Source organism: Chiloscyllium plagiosum, chromosome 23, assembly GCF_004010195.1.
Source record: "Chiloscyllium plagiosum isolate BGI_BamShark_2017 chromosome 23, ASM401019v2, whole genome shotgun sequence".
Classification (NCBI taxonomy): domain Eukaryota; kingdom Metazoa; phylum Chordata; class Chondrichthyes; order Orectolobiformes; family Hemiscylliidae; genus Chiloscyllium; species Chiloscyllium plagiosum.
Genome location: NC_057732.1, coordinates 36921859 through 36944880, shown reverse-complemented (window position 1 = coordinate 36944880; position 23022 = coordinate 36921859). Strand labels below are relative to the sequence as shown.

Genomic DNA, 23022 nt, shown 5'->3' with positions numbered 1-23022 from the left:
AAGATGTTGTGAAACTTGAAAGGGTTCAGAAAAGATTTACAAGGATGTTGCCAGGGTTGGAGGATTTGAGCTACAGGGAGAGGCTGATCAGGCTGGGGCTGTTTTCCCTGGAATGTCGGAGACCGAGGGGTGACCTTACAAAGGTTTACAAAATTATGAGGGACATGGATAGGAGATAAATAGACAGTCTTTCCTGGTTTCGGGAAGTCCAGAACTAGAGGGCATAGGTTTAGGGTGAGAGGGGAAAGATATAAAAGAGACCTAAGGGGCAACCTTTTCACGCAGAGGGTGGTACATGTATGGAATGAGCTTCCAGAGGAAGTGGTGGAGGCTGATACAATTGCAACATTTAAGAGACATTTGGATGAGTATAAGAATCGGAAGGGTTTGGAGGGATATGGGCTGCGTACTGGTGGGTGGGAATAGATTGGGTTGGGATATCTGATCGGCACGGACAGGTTGGACCGAATGGTCTGTTTCCATGCTGTACATCTCTATGACTCTATTTGTGCCCCATGTGACAGGTTGGAGACTGACTTGCCACAATCAACAATGACATCCTTTGTGATTCATACGTTAATCATCCTTATTTCCTTTGCGTCACTTCATCAGACAACTGCTGGGCAGGTACAATACAGATTAGATACAAAGTAAAATATTCTCTACACTGCTCCAACAAACATTACCATGGCAAGTACAGAATGGTCAATGTAAGAAGAGAAAATAAGATGAGAGAAGCCCATACATTGCAGCCTGAAGCATTAACATTCTACTGACCAGTCAGAACCACTATTTTCGTACTGGGAGTTCTTTAAGATGAGGCTTATGGGAGTGACTGTATCCAGTGTACCCAACAGGTATCTGCATTTATGGCAAATTTGCTGTATTAAGGCAGTCCCAAAGAACCTGTAGCTGACAGTGACTATCATCAGATTATTTTGGGGTAAATTGCATGCCATCTCCTGTATTCAAAGTCCAGTGTCTTCACCCACTGCTCTGGTCAGTTGCAAAAAAGGTTAGCCATTCATCTTTAAAAGAACTCCTGGGAAATCCATTTCAACAGTTGGCAGCTGCATTTCAGTTTTTTTTAAAGTGGAGTGTTTCTGGTAACTTGTTTTCTGTTATGGACAGATGTTACCAGTCACTGAAGTTCCCATAAAGTGTAAGGATGTGGGACCGTTTGTTAGTTCTATTAACATAAAGCATTAAAAAAACAAGCCACAGAAATAATCTTTTATTTTGGCTGCAGAGGTGGCCTTGAGTTGAAAAACTTGTGTTTGTGTCTAGTTTGAGTGCTGACTGCTGTAGTTGTGAATTTCAATCTGTTAGGAGATGATGTGACAGCAATGCCGTAAGACTTTATGAATCTGTGTATATTAAAGCAAGACATCACAACCATGGCTCAGTAAATAGCATGCTGAGTCACGAGAACTTGAGATCAAGTCACATTTCAGGACTTGAGCGCACAACCTAGGCCAACAATCTAGTGTGGTACTGAGGGAAAGCAGATGAGACCTTGCCTGTCCCTTGGGTAGATGTTAATAATCTCCCAGTATCTTAGTGATGTTGACTGAGGGATAAATTTTGACTAAAAATAGATTGCCTAGTTATTATTGCATAGCTATTGTGGGTTTTGCTATGTACATATGCAAATTGGCTGCTGTGTTTCTGACATTGCAATAATGATGACACATTCAAAGTATCTGATTAAAATATTTTGGGATATCCCGAAGTCATGATTAAACATTATTTGAATGTATGTTATATTAAAACCCTATGTTATGTACCATTTCAACATTTCATGAAGGTGAAAATTTAAATAGAATAAGGCATTATTCTATCTAGGACAGTATTTCCTAAATTTCTTTTCTGTTGTGACCTCATTTTGAGGCTTTTGAGTAATTGTGTATCATCAGAGAGCTCAGGGCAGAGGATGGAGAGGTGATAGGAGAAAGAGCTATGGGAGAAGGTGGCAAGGGAGAGAATGCACAAGAGAGAGAGGAGGTGGCTGTGGACTGAGTTCTGTGACAGCCATTGCTGTTTCGAAGCTTGTGACCGCATTTGGAGTCCTGACTAGCATTTCGTGAAGGCCTAACCTAACAGAAAAGAAAGTCAAGTGAAACCTAAGTTATATTACTTGATGTGGTAAAAGGTTATTGGTTTTGAAGTACTTGCATTTAAAACTGAAAGAATGCTTTATTTTTTTAGAACAAATCTTGTAATAAAATATAGTTTTTTAAACTAGCTTATAAAGCCAACTTTTTAAACAATCTTGTGAATTGAGACAATTTTTTCAGCTATTGATTTGTGATTTAAAAAAAAACTGAGATGCAGTATACAGAATAGTTAGCTCTGCTGTGTTTTCAGCTTAGTTGAGCCTGACAGCATAGAAACTAAATTTTTGTTTAAGCAGATAAAGAACTCAATGAGGAAGTTTATGTTGGCATCTGATTACTTAATTTGTAGTTTTCTTGATGTAATCTTTAGACCTTTTTCGTGATAATATGACCAACTGAAAGAAGTTGAGGACGAACAAATGAGTTATATATAAGGACTGCTTATAACACCTGATTTCCTGTTTTCCATGCCTTATACACCATAGGCAAAAACAAAATGTCTGTGCACAGAGAGGTTCCACAAGTGACAATAAAGGAAAATTAAAGTCGTGGGTACATTCCTGAAAACCATCATTTTATTTTTTTTTAAAAGGGCGACTGTGTTTATTTTTTTCTTTTTTTTTCTTTTTCTTTTTAATTTTAACCCCCACACTACCACCTAAGTGCGGTAGTGCTTATTTTATCCCCAAAACCATCATTTTAAGTGGAAAAACTTAATTAAACCCTAAGTTCCCATGTGAAACAATGTTAAAGCCAGACTTGGCCTCCTTTGTTTTTTTTTTCTGGGTAAGAAATGTCCAGTACACTAGTTGAAACACTATACCATGTGTGGAGTGCAATGTAATCCTAGCTGCTATGATTTGTACACTAAAATGTATCAATAAATATCTTTTTTAAAAAGTACAATACATTAATATAGGAACACAAATTACAGGCTCCATCTATTGGTCAGACCAGGTATAATCTAGGTTGGATTACCTGCTCTAATTTACCTTTGCCACTAGATGGATCCAGGTCTTCAGTGCAGAATGGGGAGTAGCTTCAGAAAAGGCTCAGGGCTAAGTTAAGAACTGACAGCCTGGGTTCAAGTTCAGAGCATCATTGGACAGGTTGATTTAAAAAGAGAAGTGAACTTCAGGACTTTAAAAGTAAGAATGGAGGATGACGACAGGTACTAAAGGAGGAAGAGGCAACGAGTATCTTCAGGACTGAAAGTGGAATCCAATGCACTGAGGATAGGATCATGTACAAACTGCAGGTCACAACAGGAACTCTGTGATAAATGCTGTTAGAGAGAAACACAACATTAAATGGTTATATTGAACTGCTATATTTCATTCTCATGTCATTAATTAATGTTAAATTAGTCAGTTTGGGATAGTGATTTGTATAATTGAATGTTTTTTTTTTGCTTTTAAGTGGTAAGTGTTGAACATGTGTCCAAGTGCTATGGTGATAGGACCTTTTCATATCCATCCATGAGAAATTTTATACTAAAAGAAATTGGCTTAGATTATCTGCTGAAGTCTTGGAGTAGGATTCAAACATAGCCTACTCATTTGTGTAATATTGTGCTTGGCATGATAAATAGGTGTTAATGTAATAAGGTAACATGGAAACTGGTCCTTATTTGGGTGAGATCAAATATAGCTACTAGCTTAAACGTGTACCATTTCTTCATGATCTCCACCTTCTCAGAAAAAAAAAACAAGTAAAATTGACATGTACTGATCTGACTGGTGTTGCATACTTCAGAATGGAGTTCCAGAGCATTTTTTCCAAGTATTACTTTTTATTCCATTCTTTGCTTTCTGAGTTACTTTGTTACATCAGTTAATTGAATGTGAAGCTGACTCATATTGCCAACATACTGATTTAAAAAAAATTTCAACCTTGTTTTCCAATTTCTCTACATCATTTCTCTTTCTTGTTTTTGTTTGTGATCTCCTCTAGCCCAACAACCCTCGCATATCTGCAATCCTCTTCTAATGATCTCTTGTACATCTGACTTTCATCACTCTCCACATGTGGTCATACTGTATGTTAATAAAACTCTAAATCCTGGAGTTTCCCCTCTTAAACCATCTCCAGCTCTCTCTCCCCTTCCTTCAAGGTGCTTGTTAAAATCTTCCTCTTTTGATAAAGTTTTTTTTTGTCACCTGTAATATTTTCTTATATGGTTTTGCATCATTTTTTGCCTTATGCTGCTGATAAACACTTTGGATCACTTCATTATGGAGCTGTTTAAATGATTAATCATCAATATCTGTAAATAGCTAGCATTCCATACTATGCTTGCTTCTGTTTTTTTTATCCCATTCCCCTTCTCTCAACCTCAACCCTGTTACAGTCTAAGGATGTAGACTACTACAGAGTCTTGTCTTTTATCTGCATTAATAGCTGAAATTCAAGCTAGGAATTCCATTAAGGTGGAGGGACTAAATGTTATTTTGGCCTTTGTGGGTTAAAAATAGAATTTCCCCGCCTGACCACCTGAACTTGCTTTATATGGCTACTGCAAAAAAGGGAAAATGTTGGGTGGCTGTGCTACATCTCACTTTCTGAATTGCCCAATGACACTCTAGAGTCAGACATGAAATATGGCCATTGAATATAGGGAGGGTAACTGGTACCTATTGAACCATACTCAACCCATCTGGAAGGTGGAGTATGCCTGTGTGTTACTGGAGCCAGATGCTAACTTCTAAACCAAACTATCTCTATAATGCTTCCTGCTAGTGATATCTGACTGGCCTAATCCGGTAATTTATTTTTCTTCCTATTTTCTCTATTCAGTGACTTCCTGATTCTTCCTGGTTTTATTGACTTCGCTGCTGATGAAGTGGTGAGTTGTGAAATTCCTATATTTGCAGACAGGTGTGGAAAGCAGGACAGATTTATGAATTACCTTAGGTCAGCGAACCCTTCAAACCAGGCTACAGGAAATCTGTCCAAACTTTCTGTGTGCATGCTTCCTCTTATTCTATCATCCTATTTTCTGTTCTTTTGCACATTCTGCCACCCCCCCTCTCCCCCCCCCCTCTGTCTAACTCTAAAACTTGCCTCCTCTTAGGACTCCCTTCGCTATGGGATGTCACCTTTTTCCCCCGTGGTGTCAAAATATTGTAACCTGAAATGTGGATACCCGGAGATTCCCTAAAATGGTCAGTGGGATGTTGATGGAATCTGATAATCATCTTACACGCACAATTGGAACCATCCTATATTTTTGGGGAACTCCTTTCCAGAAACTTTTCCAACTAGAAAGGCAGGGAAGCAAGCTTTTTCATGTTTGGCAAGTTCCTTGCACTGACAGAGCATTGAAGGGTGAGAAGTCTTAATACAATTTGTGCAATACTGTTCTTATGTGGATATCATCAACTTTGATATGTGGTAAGGCAGTTTCAGAGTGAGCTTCTTGAAACTAGTTCTTTGATTAAGAATCTGGCTTGCAAGATGTACACCATTCTGTATATAAATCCCTCAAATAGATTCTAGCCATTAACTCACTTCCTAGGTCTAGTCTCAGAATTTGGGATTTTAGCTAGACTTCGTGTAGCATAGAAGGAATTATGGAACAAACTAAGCTGATTTATCGAATTATCAGATTAGAAGCATTTTAATTTCCTGCCACCAGGACCTGACTTCAGCTCTGACCAAGAAAATTACCCTGAAGACTCCTCTTGTCTCCTCTCCTATGGACACCGTGACAGAATCTAGCATGGCGATTGCTATGGGGGTGAGTGTTACATGAAAACTGGCCTGTTGTTTTCATCATGCAGATTCTGATGCGCCATGTTGCTGATAGACAGCCCCAATTCAAGATGATTTGGAAAAAGAATGCAAGGAAACACTTTTACACACAAGCTCTGTAACAAATTATGATCTGAAATGCACTTCCTGGAACTGTGGTTAAAACAGTTCAATAACATTCGAAGAGAATTACAGTGCGGAGGGGAATGCATGTGGAAGTGGGATCAATGGATAACTCTCAAGCTAACATTTAAACTCATTGTGAAATATATTTCACAATAATACTTTATATTTCACAATGTTGGCCTAACACTTATTGCCCATTACTTATTGTCCATGAGAAAGTGATGACGACACACTTTCTTGAACCACTGCAGTCCATTTGGCATGGGTACGTCCGCTGTGCTTTAAGGGAGAATGTTCCAGGATTTCAAGCAAGTGGAAATGTAGTGCCAAAGCAGCACTGTGTGCCTTGGAGACTGACCTGCAGATTTTGGTAAACCCATGTATCTCTGTCCTTTCAACTCATAGGTTTGGAAGGTGTTATCGAAGGAACCTTGGCCATTTAGTATATTGTATCTTATAGGTGGTTCATGCTGTTACCACTTCCTGTACTGGAGGAAGTGAATGTTGAAGATGTTGAATGTGGTACCAATCGAGAAGGCTTATTTGTTGTAGAATTACTAGCCTGTGACCTATTCTTATAGCCACAGTATTTATTTCGAGCAGGGAAACAGTTTGCATCATCTTAGGGTTCTTTTGAATTGTGAAAACCTGTATGTAACATGAAATGTGGTGATATTCTTACTTTTTATATCCTTCTCTCTGTAGTTAATGGGTGGAATTGGCTTCATCCACCACAACTGTACCCCAGAGTTTCAAGCTAATGAGGTTCGGAAAGTTAAGGTGGGTTACATTCGCATGTTTCAGTTTGTTGCAATTGGTTTGAGATTCAGAAAAAATTAATACAGAATATTGCTCTTGCCTGTAATTTTCTCCTCCCCTGCCTCTCACTTTATTCCTCCTCTTCGTTCTTTTCCACACTCTCCTTTCCCTCCCACCTCTCCCTGTCTTTGGTCTTGACTGTTCCCCTCTTTCCCTTTTCCCCCTCCTCTCCCTTTGCAATGCCTCATCTATTTGAGGTTTCTTTTTTCCTCATTTGTCAGTCTAAATCTGTTCTAGACTTTCAATTTGAGATCTCTTTTTAACATGATCTTATCAGATAAAAAAGCTGTTCATTCTCGAACCTCTCCTGCTGTGCAGTGACTTTGTGCTGTTCAGTTATCCCAAGTCTATCCACTAACCTGGGCTCCATATCACTGAGCACCCACAACTAGTAAAAAAAATCTTACTCAACTGAGATTTAATTTTATTCCTTAAAATCCAGCTTGCGTGAGAGTGGGAAAGCTTCAAATTCCCTGATACTTCAGTAACTGAAGCATTGTAATGGCAAGGGTGTGTATTGAAGATCAAATCTTTAGCCACCAATACCCACTCTCAAATTCCACCTCCTACTGAATGTATTCCTTTTTCCACAATCGCAGTGAGACTTGATTCAAGTGAGACCAACCTTCTTTCCCTTGGTCTGTGTGCAATTCGTAATTGTGCGTCTTGCGTTTTTTTCAGAAGTTCGAGCAGGGTTTCATCACTGACCCGGTGGTGATGAGCCTCCACCACACAGTTGGTGACGTCTTTGAAGCAAAATTACGGCATGGCTTCTCAGGAATCCCAGTCACAGAAACAGGAAAGATGGGAAGCAAGCTAATGGGGATTGTCACCTCGCGGGATATTGACTTCCTATCAGAGAAGGATTATGATACGGCCCTGAATGAGGTATAAAAAGTACATTGTATTTTATTTCCAAACTAGGAATGTTACAGAAGGATAATGTTATCTGGAGTAAAGTGACACCACGTTTAGTCTATCCCATGCACAGTCACTGTTACCATGATAAAAACTGTTGTGATGCTTGTCTCTACAAGGGATGCATTCACTCTTCTGTCTTTTTTTGTAAAGGTGATGACAAAGCGGGAAGACCTGGTTGTTGCTCCAGCTGGTGTAACACTCAAGGAAGCCAATGAAATTTTACAACGCAGCAAAAAAGGTACAGCATCATGAAATATGGTATGGGCATAGGACCATGGGGAACAGTATAAGCAGTGGAGTTTGAGAAAGTGGGGATGCTGGGTAGTAGTAAATGAAGGGATCCACGAGTTGAGTATGACCACTGTCTTCAGTGACTAAATAACTGTTTCAACCTACTCGTGACCATATAACTGCTCCGCCTGCAGAACTTAACACATTTTTTGATGTTTATTAATCTCTTTTCTATTCAGGGAAGTTGCTGATTGTTAATGACATGGATGAGCTGGTCTCCATAATTGCACGGACAGACCTAAAGAAGAACCGTGATTACCCGCTGGCCTCGAAAGACTCAAGGAAGCAGCTGCTCTGTGGTGCAGCTATTGGAACACGAGAGGATGATAAATACCGGCTAGACCTCTTGATGCAGGCTGGGGTGGATGTTGTTGTGTTGGTAAGAATCGAATAGGAATTGGGATTGAGAGATTTTGGCAGCAGTGCCTCAGTGGTTGGCTGTGACTACATCTTAAGATTGAGTTGCATTCAATTGCATTGACAGTAACTTTCAGCTCAATGTTTTGCACTCTAGTATTTGAACCAGGAGTTCATAAATTCAAATCCCACTCCAGGTTCACTCTCTGCTGCAGGATAGATCTAAAATACTGTTGTTCAGTTGATTAGAAATCTGGCTGTATCTTCTCTCTCAGATGGACAGAAATTAAACTTTGTGAAGCAGGGTGAAAGGGGAATATTTGACTCAAATGGATTTTGTAATCATCCTTTGTTCCATTTGTTTTCAGGATTCATCCCAAGGAAACTCTGTCTTCCAGATAAATATGATCCGTTACATTAAACAGAAGTACCCAGAGTTGCAGGTTGTTGGTGGAAATGGTAAGTAATAATTCACACTGGCCCTGTTTTATTCCTTTCCAGTCTGTCTCTTTCCCCCTCATCTTTGTCCGATTGTCAGTCATGAGTTTGAACCCCATTTGAAGACTGGAGCCTCAGTCCAGGCTGCTACTTCACTGCATTTCTTACACAGATTGTACTGTGGCTGTGGGCAGAGGTTAAATGGTTGGGTTGATATAAAGTGACCAAATGGAGTTGATAGGCTGAATCTTCTTTTTGTGTTCAAATGAGAAAAATTAGCGAAAATTCTCATTCTGACTTCTGACACTTGCTGTAGAGAAGCAGCGAAACATCTGAGGTTCTGGGTTTGAATTCCACCATGGCAGATGAAGTTTGACTTCAGTGAAACTCTGGAATGAAATGCCAGCCTAATAGCAAACATGTAGCCACTGTCAGTTGTTACAAAAAACCCATTTGGTCACTTGTGTCCTCTTTAGGGATGAAAATCTGCCATCCTCCCCTGATCTGTCCTACATGTGACTTGTGGCCTACGTGAACTCCAGACCTTACAGCAATGAGAGAGACTCCTAATTGCTCTGTGGGCAACTGGGAATGGGCAGCAAATGTCCACATTTAATGAATGAAGGAAACAAAAATCATCCATTCCCCAACCTGTCACCAAAGAGGTTCGCTTGGAATATGAAAAATCCAAGACCTTAGATTGTGTTATCTTATTCATAGATTTTAATCCCCTGCTTCTTTTAACAGTGGTGACTGCAGCACAAGCCAAGAATCTGATTGATGCGGGAGTGGACGCTCTACGGGTCGGCATGGGCTGCGGCTCAATCTGCATCACTCAGGAAGGTGGGTCAGGGGTTTGGAGGTAATAGCCAGAAGATTAAAGTGCATGGAGCAGATTATAGATAAGCCATTCACCTCTGATTGGAATCCAAATACAAATTTAGATTTGGTATTATGAACGTGCCAGTACTAGATGCAAGGTTCCAACACGTAATAGCGGTTTATGGATCTGATCCCTGGTGGCTCCAGCTCACAACACTGAATGATGTTGATTTTGGGAGGGAAGAAATCCTGATTCCTTCATACAAACAGAAAGCTACCAGTTCACTGCTTGAGTGTATTTGCCACTAGTTTCCATCACAGCTGAACTGTATCTCTGCTTCATTTACCCACCTTTCCTCAATATTTTCCTACCCCAACAAAACTCTTGTCAACCTCTATCTTGAATGCTCCAATTAATCTCCAACAGCATCAACCTTTCAGCGGAGTGAGCTCCAAGGCTATGCATGATCTGACACCAACACACTCTTAGCTGACTTCTCAGCAGGCTCTGGCTGCACTAATGGGCCCAATCAACAGAGATCAAGCATTTTAAAATTGACACAAACAAGCTAATAATAGAAAAAGAAACTGCTGAACTGAGGCAGCTGAGAATTAATTAAAAATGCAAAAAACCTATTGACTTGCGTAGATGTCCTTGGCAAAAGTTTAAGATGAACAGACAGCACGGGATTCATTGATTGTGATTTAAATGTGACCGATCCCTTGATCTGGTGTGCATTAGCTGACGTGCAAACTGGGAAACCGTGCCGTTGTTTTATGGCCAATAGACGATTGTTGTTTTATGGCCACTGCTGTAATTAGGAAATCGGCTGCTATCCTTCGAATGGTCTTGAGCAGCATTGCATGTGACTGAGAATTCTGAGTGCCCTGAGCCAGGAGTGTCTCAGCAACAATTGCCAGATAACGATCATTGGCCTTGATGTTCTGGTGACCATTGAGCCATCATTTTGTTAACACATTGCTTTGGCTTAAGTATCTAGTATTACAAGAATTTGAATCTATTGATGTCAGAGCATTCTCTGATACTATCAATAGAAAAAAAGACAAAGCAGTGATAATTCTACAATGCCTTTTATGACCTCCGTGTCAAAAACCTTCGCAGCAAATTTATTGCTTTTGAAGTACTGTTTAAAATGTAGGCAAACATTGTGTTTTTTTCAGAAGAGAGGGTGACTGGGAGGTAGTAGAGTTCCCATGAAACGTTTGCTCTTTTTCTGTTTGACGGTGATGGTTATAGGGAAGGAGATAATGTAGAAGTAACCCTGATGTATTGCTCCAGTCCATCCTGTGAATCATACACAGTGCAACTCTTTTTGAGGACTGGGTGCTGAGCTCACTCTTGGGCACTGATCAAGTTGGTTGTGGTGTTGATGGTATTAAGCTTCAGGCTGTTCCATCAGCAGGTTGCATTTAGTTAGTGCATTTAACATATGATATTTCATTTAGGCTTGGCTTGAATCAGCTGTCCAAAATATTCTTTGCACAGTTTGAGTTCACCTCTTCTCTCCTCCTCTAATGAAATAGCTATTCATCACTCCTCTAAGCAGCAAGTGATAATGATCCAGAACCTTTTTGCTTTTGATGAGTGGTGGAAGCAGAAATGATTTTGAAAAAACAAAATTGGATAATTATTTCTGTGCAGTCATGACTCATGACTCTTAGGTGAGGACTTGGAAGGTGAGAAATCTCTTGTCACGCAACCCTTTTAAATGGAAGACAGTTATTCACTAGTTTTATGTACAGAGGAACATGGATTATCCAGCATTTGATTATCCGAATATTGGATTATCCGCCAAGATCGCAATGTCCCAATATTTGGCTAAACTGTTATCCAGAGTTCGATTATCCGGAATTCGATTAACAAAACAAAATGATCCCCACCCGTGTCATTTGAATAATTGAGGTTCCTTTGTATTTTGGAGCTCAATCCTGTGACAAATATCAGCATTCCTGTGACAACTGAAGACTGTCACAAGAAGTGGAGAAACTGAGCTACTTCATTAACTGGGTGGCACGGTGGTTCAGTGGTTAGCACCATGATCCCAGGTTCAATTTCAGCCTCGGGTGATTGTGTGGAATTTGCACATTCTCCCCGTGTCTGTGTGGGTTTCCTTTGGGTGCTCTGGTTTCCTCCCAAAGTCCAAACATGTGCAGGTCAGGTGAATTGGCCATACTAAATTGCACCATAATGTTAGGTGCATTAGTTAGAGGGAAATGAGTCTGGGTGGATTACTGTTTGGAGAGTTGGTGTGGACTTGTTGGGCCGAAGGGCCTGTTTCCACACTGTAGGTAATCTAATCTAATCTAATCATCTGTACAACTCATTTCTCTTACAGTTATGGCATGTGGCAGACCTCAGGGGACCGCAGTATACAAAGTGGCAGAGTATGCTCGCCGATTTGGGGTGCCAGTCATTGCTGATGGTGGAATTCAGACAGTTGGACATGTGGTGAAAGCTCTGGCTTTAGGCGCTTCAACGGGTATCTGCCTGCTAACATATTTTGGCTAGATAGCAGCAAGAATGTTTGAGTAACCCTTTTGCACATGACCATTATCAAAAGTTTCACATTAGATGGTGTCAAAATAGAGATAGGAGGGCTAATCAAGAGTTTGGTCAAAGGAGTAGTTTTAATGGTTTTGAAGATGAGTAGCAGGGCTTAGGGGAAATTTTTAAAAGCTAAGTGCTTGGCAGCTAAAGACACCAATTGCATAATAAAAAAAGGGATGCAGGATTCTGAGGCAGGGCACTGTTATTGGGGGGGATCTGATTGCAGTGTGATGGAGTCATTTAAACGAGGTTGAGAATGTAAAATGTCCATATGCATTGTAAATTTTAAGGCTGTTCGGGCCTATGACGAGTTTGAGACGTTCAAACACTGAGTTGCTAGAAACATTGACACATATTTTGGGAAGTAAAACTAAGTTCAGGGATTTGGGAGAGAGAAAGGTGATCAAAGTCAGCAATACAAGTACAGAGGACTCTAGGGTATGTTTTTGGGATAAGGTATAATGGATTTTAAAGGCTGGGAACAGAGGAGAAGGAACTGTTAACAGGACTAACATGGGGATCAGGAAAAGAGGGCTCCTGCTCGAAGCGTCGGTTTTTTTTTTTTTAATTTTTTTTTCCCTGCTCCTTGGATGCTGCCAGACCTGCTGTGCTTTTCCAGCACCACTCTTGTCTTGACTCTGATCTCCAGCATCTGCCGTTCTCACTTTCGCCTGATCAGGAAAAGAAGTTTGGCTGGTTAGCAGTTTAGGTGTTACCAGGGATTTGGGGGTGGGGGTGGGGTAAGGTTGTGTAATCTTGTGGTCAAGGTGATCTTGGAGAGAATACAAGATAAGCTGTAAGAAAGATGCAAGTTTGAGGTTTGGCTTGGTGGGCTAAGAGGGAAGTGGCAGGGACAACCATTTGAATGATTTCAATCATTGTGATAAGGTTCGTGAGCCACTTATGAACAAACAAATTAGGAGTGGGTGGGATATTGGGTCCATCAAGTTTGCTGTGCCATTTGATAAGATATAGCTCTGCATATGGCTTTAACTCATTTTCCTGCTAACCATGATATCCTTTGGCTCTCTTAGTCAAGAATCTATTTACTTCTCCCTTTAAACGTAATCAGTTTCCCTGCTTCCACTACTCTCTAGGGAAGAGAATTTCATAGATTTGTGACTGTCAGAAAATAATTCTCCCCTTCTTACCACAATGAACTATGAAACTGGGTGTCTGCTTTATATTCCAGCTCTATCCTAGATTGTGGAGGAAGCTTTACTCTGTACTTAATATTTTCTGTGTTTAACCTGTGCTGTATGATTACCCACTGCATAATATGCAGTTAGGGTGGAAAACTGAGTTTAATCAACTCAACAGGAAAGTAGCAAATTGCCATTAACCTCAATAAATTAACACCTTTTTTCCTTTTCACTTGTTCTGTCTAATTCTGTATGTTTCGCCTGGCTATTTTGTCTCACTCTCACTTTTTCTCTGTTTCTATCTCTCCATCTCTTCCCCCGGCCTTAGTGATGATGGGTTCATTACTAGCTGCTACCACAGAGGCCCCGGGTGAGTACTACTTCTCAGATGGCGTGAGGTTGAAGAAATACCGTGGCATGGGATCCTTGGATGCAATGGAGAAAAACACAAACAGTCAGAAACGTTACTTCAGGTAAGACCTTGAGCTGCTAGTTCTGTCACCAGTGTTATCATTTGAGTGCTGAGAACAGGTAGCCTCTGCATACTGTGATGAGGATGCACGGTATGTTATTCTTACTGTTGTTTAGAAACTTGTTTGAAAATTGAAGCATACTTTTTAAGTTTGATTTGTATTTCTGTATTGTATATATTAAAGGACAAACTTAAAACCCAAAAATGAAATTAAAGCTATGAACGGTGCCAGGTATCATCTTGGGAATGGAGGCAGCACTGGACCCTGTGTGGGAGCGTTAACCCAGTGCTGAGCCTGTGGAATTTTCTGCCACCGAAGGCAATCAAGGCCAAAACATTAAATGTTTTCAAGAGCAGTTCAATATAGTTCATGGGGCTAAAGAGATCGGAGGGTATGGGGAGAAAACAGGAACATTGTACGATCAGCCATGATCCTATTGAATGACCGCGTAGGCTCAAAAGGCAGAGTGGCCTACTCCTACTATTTTCTGTTCCTACAATCAGCTGGGTGAATGTAAATCACAGGCCAAGGAGTGAGGCCTGCACTCACCTGGGAGCTGGGTCAGCATTCAGCACATTGCACTGTTGCCTGTTAACTGTTCTGATCCATAGATGTATCCTGATCTGATTGTTATCAGTGTTTTTCAATTTTTTTGTTCAGATTTATGTTTCACATTATTTTGCTTTTGTATAATGTGCTGGTTGTTATTTCTGGGATGAACTGTTGCAGGAAACATTTCCAGACTCACTCAATTCTGATCTCGATTTAATAAAAGTGAAGTTTACAAATCTCTGCATTTATAAAATCTGCTCATTTGAGCTGCTACCGGGGCCTGCTCACAATTTAGAGGAGGGGATGGCCTAGTGGTGGTATTGCTAGTCTGTTAATCTAGAAATGCTGGAAGTGTTCTGGGGACCCTGATTCGAATCCTGCCATGGCAGATGGTGGAATTTGAATTGAATAAATATCTGGAATTAGGAGTCTAATGATGACTATGAAGCAATTGGTAAAAGTCAGAAAAGCCCACCTAGTGAACTATAAAGTCTTTTAGAAAGGGAAAGTGCTGTCCTAATATGGCCTGGACTATACGTGACTCCGAATCCACAGAAATGTGGTTTATACCTAACTGTCCACTGGGCAATTGGAGATCAGTCATAGATGTTGGCCTGGCCAATGAACCTATATTCCATGACTGAATATACTAAAAAGAAAAGTTTTTAATGAAGTTGAATGCATTTCTGTTAAGTCTGTCTGTCTGTTTACCACTGGTTAGATTAGATTAGATTCCCTAAAGTGTGGAAACAGGCACTTCGGCCCAACCAGTCCACACTGACCCTCCGAAGAGTAACCCACATAGACCCACTTCCCTCTGACTAATGCACCTAACACTATGGGCAGTTTAGCATGGCCAATTCACCTGGCCCCCACATCTTTGGATTGTGGGAGGAAATGGAGCACCTGGAGGAAACCCACGCAGACACTGGGAGAATGTGCAAACTCCACACAGACAGTCACCCAAGGCTGGAATGCAACCTGGGACCCTGGTGCTGTGAAGCAGCAGTGCTAACCACTGAGCTCCCTTGCTGTCCCTTATTGACACATTTTCATCTTTAATCACAAAGGCTGCTCCTTATCCTTTTTTTTTTAAACCTGTGGTGACCTCTGTAACATGCTATGTTTAATTCCCAATCCTGAAGATCTTGCAGACTATCTTGTAACTGCCTTGGTAATATCTAAATAATCATATGATACAAATAGAACTTGTGCCTAACTTCATTAAATTTGTTCCTTGAGCACTGCACATTTGTATAAAGGGTGATTATTTGGACTATATAATGTAAGCTGTTCTCAGCACTGTCCAGTTATAGTGGACAATTAGGTTATGCTCAGCTTTGCATGAGACAGTTTGTGGATTCTTTTCTTTGCTAATTCTGCTATGCATTGTGTTTAGTGAAGGTGATAAAGTGAAAGTGGCCCAGGGAGTGTCAGGCTCAATTCAGGACAAGGGCTCAATCCAGAAATTTGCACCTTACCTGATTGCAGGGATTCAGCATGGTTGCCAGGACATCGGAGCCAAGAGTCTTTCCATCCTAAGGTGAGAGCTAGTAGCTGTGGTTCCTTTTCATATGTTATCTAGTCTCAACATTGTTGTTTTCTCTGTAAGATAGAAGACTGATAAGGGGTAATTGTTTTTGTAGATTGGCACACTGAACCAGTGACAGCAGTTTATTTTTGTGCTGTGGTTATAGTCCACCTAATTCTCAACTGTACTTTCCCTTATTGTCATGGGGTTGCGTGGTGGTTTGGTCAGCTAAATTGGCTGGTTTGTGATGCAGAGTGATGCCATAAGTGTGGTTCCAATTCCTGCACTGGCTAAGGTTGCCATGAAAGACAGTCCTTAACTTCTCCCCTCACCTGAGATGAGGTGACCCTTCAATTAAACTAGTCATCTCTCTGTAATGTGAGAGCAGCCCTTTGGTCTGGTAGGAATTTGGTGACTTTACTATTACTATCTTTATTGTTGTGGGCTCTTCTAGTATTTTCCATATACTCGAGGATCCCTAAGATGTAACTGTGGAATATATTTGGTCATTTGGTAATACACTAGCCATCTTTCTCAAGCTTATGGACCATCTGGCATTTTCCTGTCTGTGAACTCTGTGTGCTAAACAATAAATAATTCATGGAAGTGAGACAGAAGATTGTTGTGAGGGAAACCAGAGAAAACTTGTACATTTAGATGATTATGCAGTTTTATTGCTCTTTAATTTGGGCAGTGAAAATGCTTGCAGAATATACAGTAAATAAGTTACCTTCCTTTCCTGTTCTTTTGATTTGCTTTCTGGCGCACCTTTTCCTGGCTTCTCCAGCCCCTTGCTTTCTTACTGACTTTCTCCTCCTCCCTACTATTTTTCAGGTCAATGATGTACTCGGGTGAATTGAAGTTTGAAAAAAGAACCATCTCCGCTCAGGTAGAAGGAGGTGTGCATGGTCTGCATTCGTAAGTCTCCCAACATGTGTTTCCATTTCTCCCGCTTAGATTTTCATTTTTGCTTGTAGTGATGGATTAGCTGCAGTCCATCCCCTTGATTGTTCACTGTCTGAAGTCCAATACCTCCCCACTTGCCCTCCGTAAGATGCTAAGTCTACATTGTTCAGCGAGACTATGGTGGGTCACAGAATTCAGTTTGGGTGAGACAAGGAAGACAGTTTTTAGGGAATTTTAAAACTACTTCAGCTAGCTACAATCTACTCCTTCATCCTTGTTGTTCCACATGTAGCTGTTTAGCCTATTTGGCACTGATCTAAATCAGCAGCAATAGCAGCTTGCTCTTTATCTCTCCCTCTCCCTCTCTGCCATCTCAGCTTATCTGAACCTTCACCCTTTCTGTCATGTCACAGATTCTTATCCATGAAAGAGATTACTCTTCATCATCCTGTTGGAAGTTTGCCCCCTTTGTGTTCAGCCTTAGTTGCACATTTGGCTGAAATCCTCCTTTTCAATTTGACTGGGCTCTGTCATCTACTGGATAAGTGCCTATTGATTTGTAGTCACTGTTGCAATGTAGAAAATGTGACAGTCAGTGTGAGCACAACCAGGTCCTGCAGACAGCAATGTAATGACCAATATGTATTTGATAGTATTGCTTAGAGGATAAATATTGACTCGAACACCAGTGCTAACTGCTCTTCCCTTTTTAATTAGTGACATCGTATCCATCTGAGAATGCAGGTCGGGTTTATTTCATCCAAATTAAAACTAAGTGAACAGTCCTCCTCAGAATGGCATTGAAGTGTCAACTCTGATATTTTTGTTTCTGTTCCTGTTCCTGTTCCTGAAGTGGAATTTGAACCCATGACCTGCTGATGCAGAGACAAGTGTTCTATCACTATACTTGACATCTAAATAAGCATTAACTTGTCTAATTTTATATATCAATTGCTTCACGACTCCCTTAGTTTCTGGAATTTTGGTATTCTCTCAGCTTCACAGAAACTACCTTTTTAAGTTGCTGATAATTGCTACAAATGCGTGATGTGCAATTGCTTCCAAGCTGTCTTCATGGAACCTCATTTACTCAAGCAAGAATTTACTGCTTGTCAGCAAATTTGGAAAAGGCTAGTCTTACTGAGAATGGGGACAAATCTGAATATTTCCCTCTAACTCCATGGAACGGAAGTGATCCTTTAACTTGTGTTATTCTGCATCCACGGATTGCTCAGATGAAGCGAAGCATTTTGAATGGTGCTTGGATTCACCCTTCCTGGTGTGTGGCAGAACCCTCACACTGTTGCTGAATGGCTAACAGTGTTGAAAGTTATTCAGTTACCCTGCGTCTTTCAATATGGTGCTTCTAGAGACTTGCTATAGTGCATGTACAGTGCCTGGAATCCAGCCATTAATGTGTGGGCAAAGCAAGGGCACTGGCTTATGGGGAGTCAAAATTATTGCACTCTTCTGTTATGTGGGATTCTTTGATTTATTTTTCTTGACTAATGTTCATGCATCAGGCTCCCCATTCTTTACTCGTCCATGAAACCTATAAACCAGTGGCCTTGATTATGATGTGAAAGATGTTCTGTTGGGCATGTGCTGTACCAGCTTGGTATTCTGTAGCTTTCAGGTACATGTTTAGCTAGTGCTGTGTTTTGCCTTGATGGCTGTTTTATCCACACTTTGTCTTTCTTTCCTTCACTCATGCATTCACATGTCAGGTACACTTTTGTGCCATGTAAGTAAACCCAAATATTGATTTAATAGTTAGCCATGTTTGCCAATTAAAACATGTCCTCATACATCTCCTGCGATATGTTTGCAAGTAGGCGTCACTGAAAATCTCCTCTGTCCAGTGAATCAATGCATGATGACTTTAGCAATTTGAGTCCCTGGCTTGAAGCTTGATACTCTGGCAGTACAAACCTGGAATTTGGGGTCTGCTTTCTAGATGGGATGTGAATTCTAGCAATGACACCCTTAGTTTTAAGTTACATTGAGCAGTCAGACTCTAGCAGGAGCAAATTACTGCAGATGCTGGAAATCACAGCGGATCAGGTAGGTTCCATAGCGAAAAAGCAAGGTTAAATTTTTGAGTTCAGATGACTCCTCTTCAGTGTTGACTCTGGCCTGGCCCTCTGTCTATACTGAGTTAGTTAATGCAATAGTTCAACAGTCAACTTCTGTGCCTGATAGACTACTGTGTTCAGCACTGTTTTAGTTCTCACTACTTTGGTTACCTTGTTCTGTCAAATGCTGATAGCTTTTAGCATCCTGATTATTGACTGGGATTGTGAGCTTTTCAGCATAGGCACTTGAGGATTCAATGCTGTAAGTGTATAATCTTTATGTCCACTTGACTTGGCGAAATGTCCAGTGTCCCCTTCTTTATTACCTTACGAACTACTGAGCTATATGACTCATGAAACAGCAGGAGGAGCATGTTTAAGGTGAGTAAATTGTGACAATAGGCACAAGTACATCACTGAGCTTGGAAGTTAGCAATCTTTCCAGCTTTGTCTCAGCTTTGGGCACAAGTACAAAAGTAGAAGGAAAGAGCTTACATTCATACAACAAGTTTTGCCAAACCATTTCAAAGTTCTTCATGGTTAGTGAATTATTTTTCAAAGTGCTGTTACTGTTATTCAGGCAGACACAACAATCAATTTGCATGCACTTAAAATCCCACCATCACCAATGAAAGATATGACCAGTTTCTTTGACTAATTATTTAGCAGTTGATGGAAGGCTGAGGTAGCTGTTGCATGGATTGTGGAAGAGGGGAATTTGATGGATGATTGACATTTCCTCACTTTCAAGACTGCAGCACTATTATGTATTTTGTTTTCTTTTAGTTACGAGAAGCGGCTTTACTGAAGAAGGAGGTGTTGCCCACCAGGCTGTGGCTCCCAACGTCCCCTCCCCATTGGCCGTTAAACCTCACAGGCGTCCCTGACCACCTTCCTATGTCCCTCACGCAGAGGCAACAGCCCCGCTCCATGCCTCCTGGCTTGTGATGCACAATTCCTTTATCTTTGATTTTGGATTTTTGTTACTTGGAGCCGTGAAGAATGTAGCAAGAGGAAAAGCAGCAATATCACCACTGCACCCAGAGAAAATACGCGAGTTCTCAATGTTGTTTACTCTGTCTTTTCCCGTGGCCAGGAAATGAGCCTGATATATAGCTATTTATAGCAAGATTTCACTGAGTTTCACTGAACAGACTTGAACTGCAACTTCCTTTTTCATCACCAGAAGTATTCGTATTTTTGTTTAAAATGTGTATGGAGGGGTTGCGAAGAAATAAGATTCTTTCTCCGTCCCCAAAAAAGGTGTCACTGAGAAATGGAAGCAGTGGGATCCTAGTTTACATGATTACATTCCCAATGTTGCGTACATGACATTTGATACAGTTCTGCATGGATGGAAGCGATTTAATTTTTTTTGTCCTTTTTCAACTAGCTCCCTGACCCATGGGAGATAGTGAGGGTATTGTGTTAGGGTCTTGAATACGCTGGGAGGCAGTCTTTACTGTTCAAATGCCCAGGGCAGGCTGACCCTATTGAAGTCGCACTTCCCTGGATCAGGGAGAGTTGTGGGCACTGCTTTGGAACTGCTGTCATCACCAAAGGAAGTGTGAACTTATCCTGGGATGGCTCTAAACAATATCTCATGGGTAATGTCCCAGTTCTGTTTGAGGTATGGGAAATTCCTATAAAAATAACTTCTGAATAAAGTTCACCTTTTTCCAATTTCAGCATATGAAAGCTGTTTTCCACTTCAACCCCTTGCTCCACTAAGCAATCCAAATCCAGTTCCATGTCTACAGATGAAAGTTGAGATCCTTTTAAGTTTGTTACCACAAGTGTATACTCAGCAGAACTGAATGTGGATTAGAAATGCTTCTGCCACTTCCTGTTGAGTGAAACTTGTTGCGAAATCTGACAATGATGCCTGTAAAGAATGAAATTTAATAAAGCAGTTTGATTTTAAGGAGTTTTGTTGTTTCTCATAGCCCTTCAATAAATCCAACTGGTTCCAGAGTTGTGAGAATCATTTTTATACAGTCACTTTGGGTTGTACTGAGTTCCATTAATGAATACATGGTAGAAAATTGCTAATACAACTCTAAACAGGAAACAAACTCTGGAAACCAGAAACTAAAACCAGGTTTGCAGAGACAATGAAGAGTTACACACCAGAAACGTAATTACCTGTTTTGTCTTTCCATGTGCTGATGGTATGGTTCAGCCTGCATAAATTCCCACAGCAACTATAGGTAGTTTGTTCAGGGAAAAATATTGCAAAAGGGATAGTGGCACTCTAGAAGGACCACCCAGAGGGAGTTTATTCTTTATCTGACCTGTGCAATACTTGTCCTGGTAGTGTCTGAAGAGTGTAGAGAGAGCTTTATTGTGTCTGCTGGGGATTGATGGAACAGTGCAGAGAGAGCATTTCCTAATATTAAACCTCAGGATGAAAAATGTGATTTTTATTTACTTGTGCCACTTATACTTTCTGTGGCTGTTACCCTATGAACTGGAGACTAAGCTGTGTACAGAGATGAATTGACCAATCTGAACTCCAGTCACCTTTTGTTGTCACCACTAATGCCTTTAATTTGTTCTTTTTTCATTAGTCAATCAAAATGTCCTCTTCGCTACTATATTGTGATGCCAAAGGAATTATGTAAATGTAAAATCTGAATGCGTTTTATAGGAGCACTACTTGATATATCAAGCCACATGAGTTATAAGGAGAGTCCACAAAATGTTAATGTTGAGCTTAGAGAAGGAAAAAGGTGGAGAGGTTTAAGGAAGGATTCTTGGTCTTGGACATTTACAGCTGGAGATGGAGCAATTAAAATCTGGGATGTGAAATTGGCAGAGTTGCAGTACCAATATATTGGGGAGTTATAGAGCTGGCATATTTTAGAGAGAAATTTGAGGTGATAGAGGGATTTGATTTCAAGAATGATAATTTTAAATTTGAGCTGTTGGTGTACCAGGTCGTCAGTGAGTATAGCAAGGACCCAAGAATGGCAGATGAAGGAAGTGAAGTCCCAAGTTAAAACGCCAGTTGAGAACTCTGGTTTATGGTGATAAGAAAAACAAATTTGAAATATTAAAAAATAAAACTAGAAATATATTGCCACTTCAGAAATAACTTGACATTTATGTTCATTTTGTATTATATGTCATTGGTTGAGCAAAGACTGGCACCAGTTTAAAACCAAATGAGTAAAGCTCACGTTGCTCTTTCCATTGTAATTGATATGCAATCGAGGTCTATGTCTAGGTTGGAGAAAGTGAGGACTGCAGATGCTGAAGATCCGAATTGAAAAGTGTGGCGCTGGAAAAGCATGGCAGGTCAGGCAGCATCAGAGGAGCAGGAAAGTCGACGTTTCGGGCATAAGCCCTTCATCAGGAGTGTGCACATTCCTGATGAATGACTTATGCCCAGTCTTTTGCTCCTCTGATACTACCTGACCTGCTGTGCTTTTCCAGCACCACACTTCTTTGACTATGTTCAGGTTGGTAAGAGTAAGGCTTAGATCCTTTTTCTAACTCAAGCCTTCACAGAGCATTGTAATAAAGTTGAACTATTATATCCCACCATGCAATTGGTATGCAAGGTTAGCTGCGGACAAATAGGTGTGGCTGAGTAGAATCCTGTGCTCTTCTAAGGGATCGCCTGATAATGTTCCAGCAATGAGCTAGGCTGGCTGTAATTGCTAGGAGTGTCCTGGTGTACTGAGCACTCATTGATTCTGCTAGTATGATTACTTTGCTCTATTGTTACAGTAGAATCCTACAGGATAGAAGGAAGTCATTCAGCTCATCTCTGTGCTTCTATGAAAGAGCTGTCCAGATCTTTTTTTTTTTCTTAAGAATAGAACTGCAGATGCTGGAAATCCAAACAAAAACAGAAATTGCTGGAAAACTCAGCAGGTCCAGCAGTATCTGTGGACAAAAAAGCAGAGTTGATGTTGCAGTGACCCTTCAGAATTGATTGTAGCCAGGAAAAGTTATACGGCAGGGCAGAAGTGGGTACTGCAGATGCTGGAGATTAGATTCTAGATTAAAGTGGTCCTGGAAAAGAGCAGCAGGTCAGGCAGCATCCGAGGAGCAGGAAAATCGATGTTTCAGGAAAAAGCCCTTCATCAGGAATGAAGCTGGGAGCCTTGGGAGTGGTGAGA

General features: G+C 40.7%; 1 protein-coding gene across 1 annotated transcript in view; it reads left to right on the top strand.

Annotated features, from left to right (window-relative positions):
- The window catches only part of LOC122561467 (inosine-5'-monophosphate dehydrogenase 1), a 39967-nt gene extending 20142 nt beyond the window's left edge, over window positions 1-19825 (top strand). Inside the window, exons 5-17 of the mRNA XM_043713210.1 lie at window positions 4914-4962; window positions 5755-5856; window positions 6702-6776; window positions 7497-7703; window positions 7887-7974; window positions 8207-8406; window positions 8753-8843; window positions 9570-9665; window positions 12002-12145; window positions 13684-13828; window positions 15780-15923; window positions 16746-16829; window positions 19679-19825. Coding sequence (XP_043569145.1) covers window positions 4914-4962; window positions 5755-5856; window positions 6702-6776; window positions 7497-7703; window positions 7887-7974; window positions 8207-8406; window positions 8753-8843; window positions 9570-9665; window positions 12002-12145; window positions 13684-13828; window positions 15780-15923; window positions 16746-16829; window positions 19679-19700 — 1447 coding nt within the window. The 3' untranslated portion in view covers window positions 19701-19825. The remainder of the gene's footprint in view (window positions 1-4913; window positions 4963-5754; window positions 5857-6701; window positions 6777-7496; window positions 7704-7886; window positions 7975-8206; window positions 8407-8752; window positions 8844-9569; window positions 9666-12001; window positions 12146-13683; window positions 13829-15779; window positions 15924-16745; window positions 16830-19678) is intronic.
- The last annotated feature ends 3197 nt before the right edge of the window (window positions 19826-23022 follow it).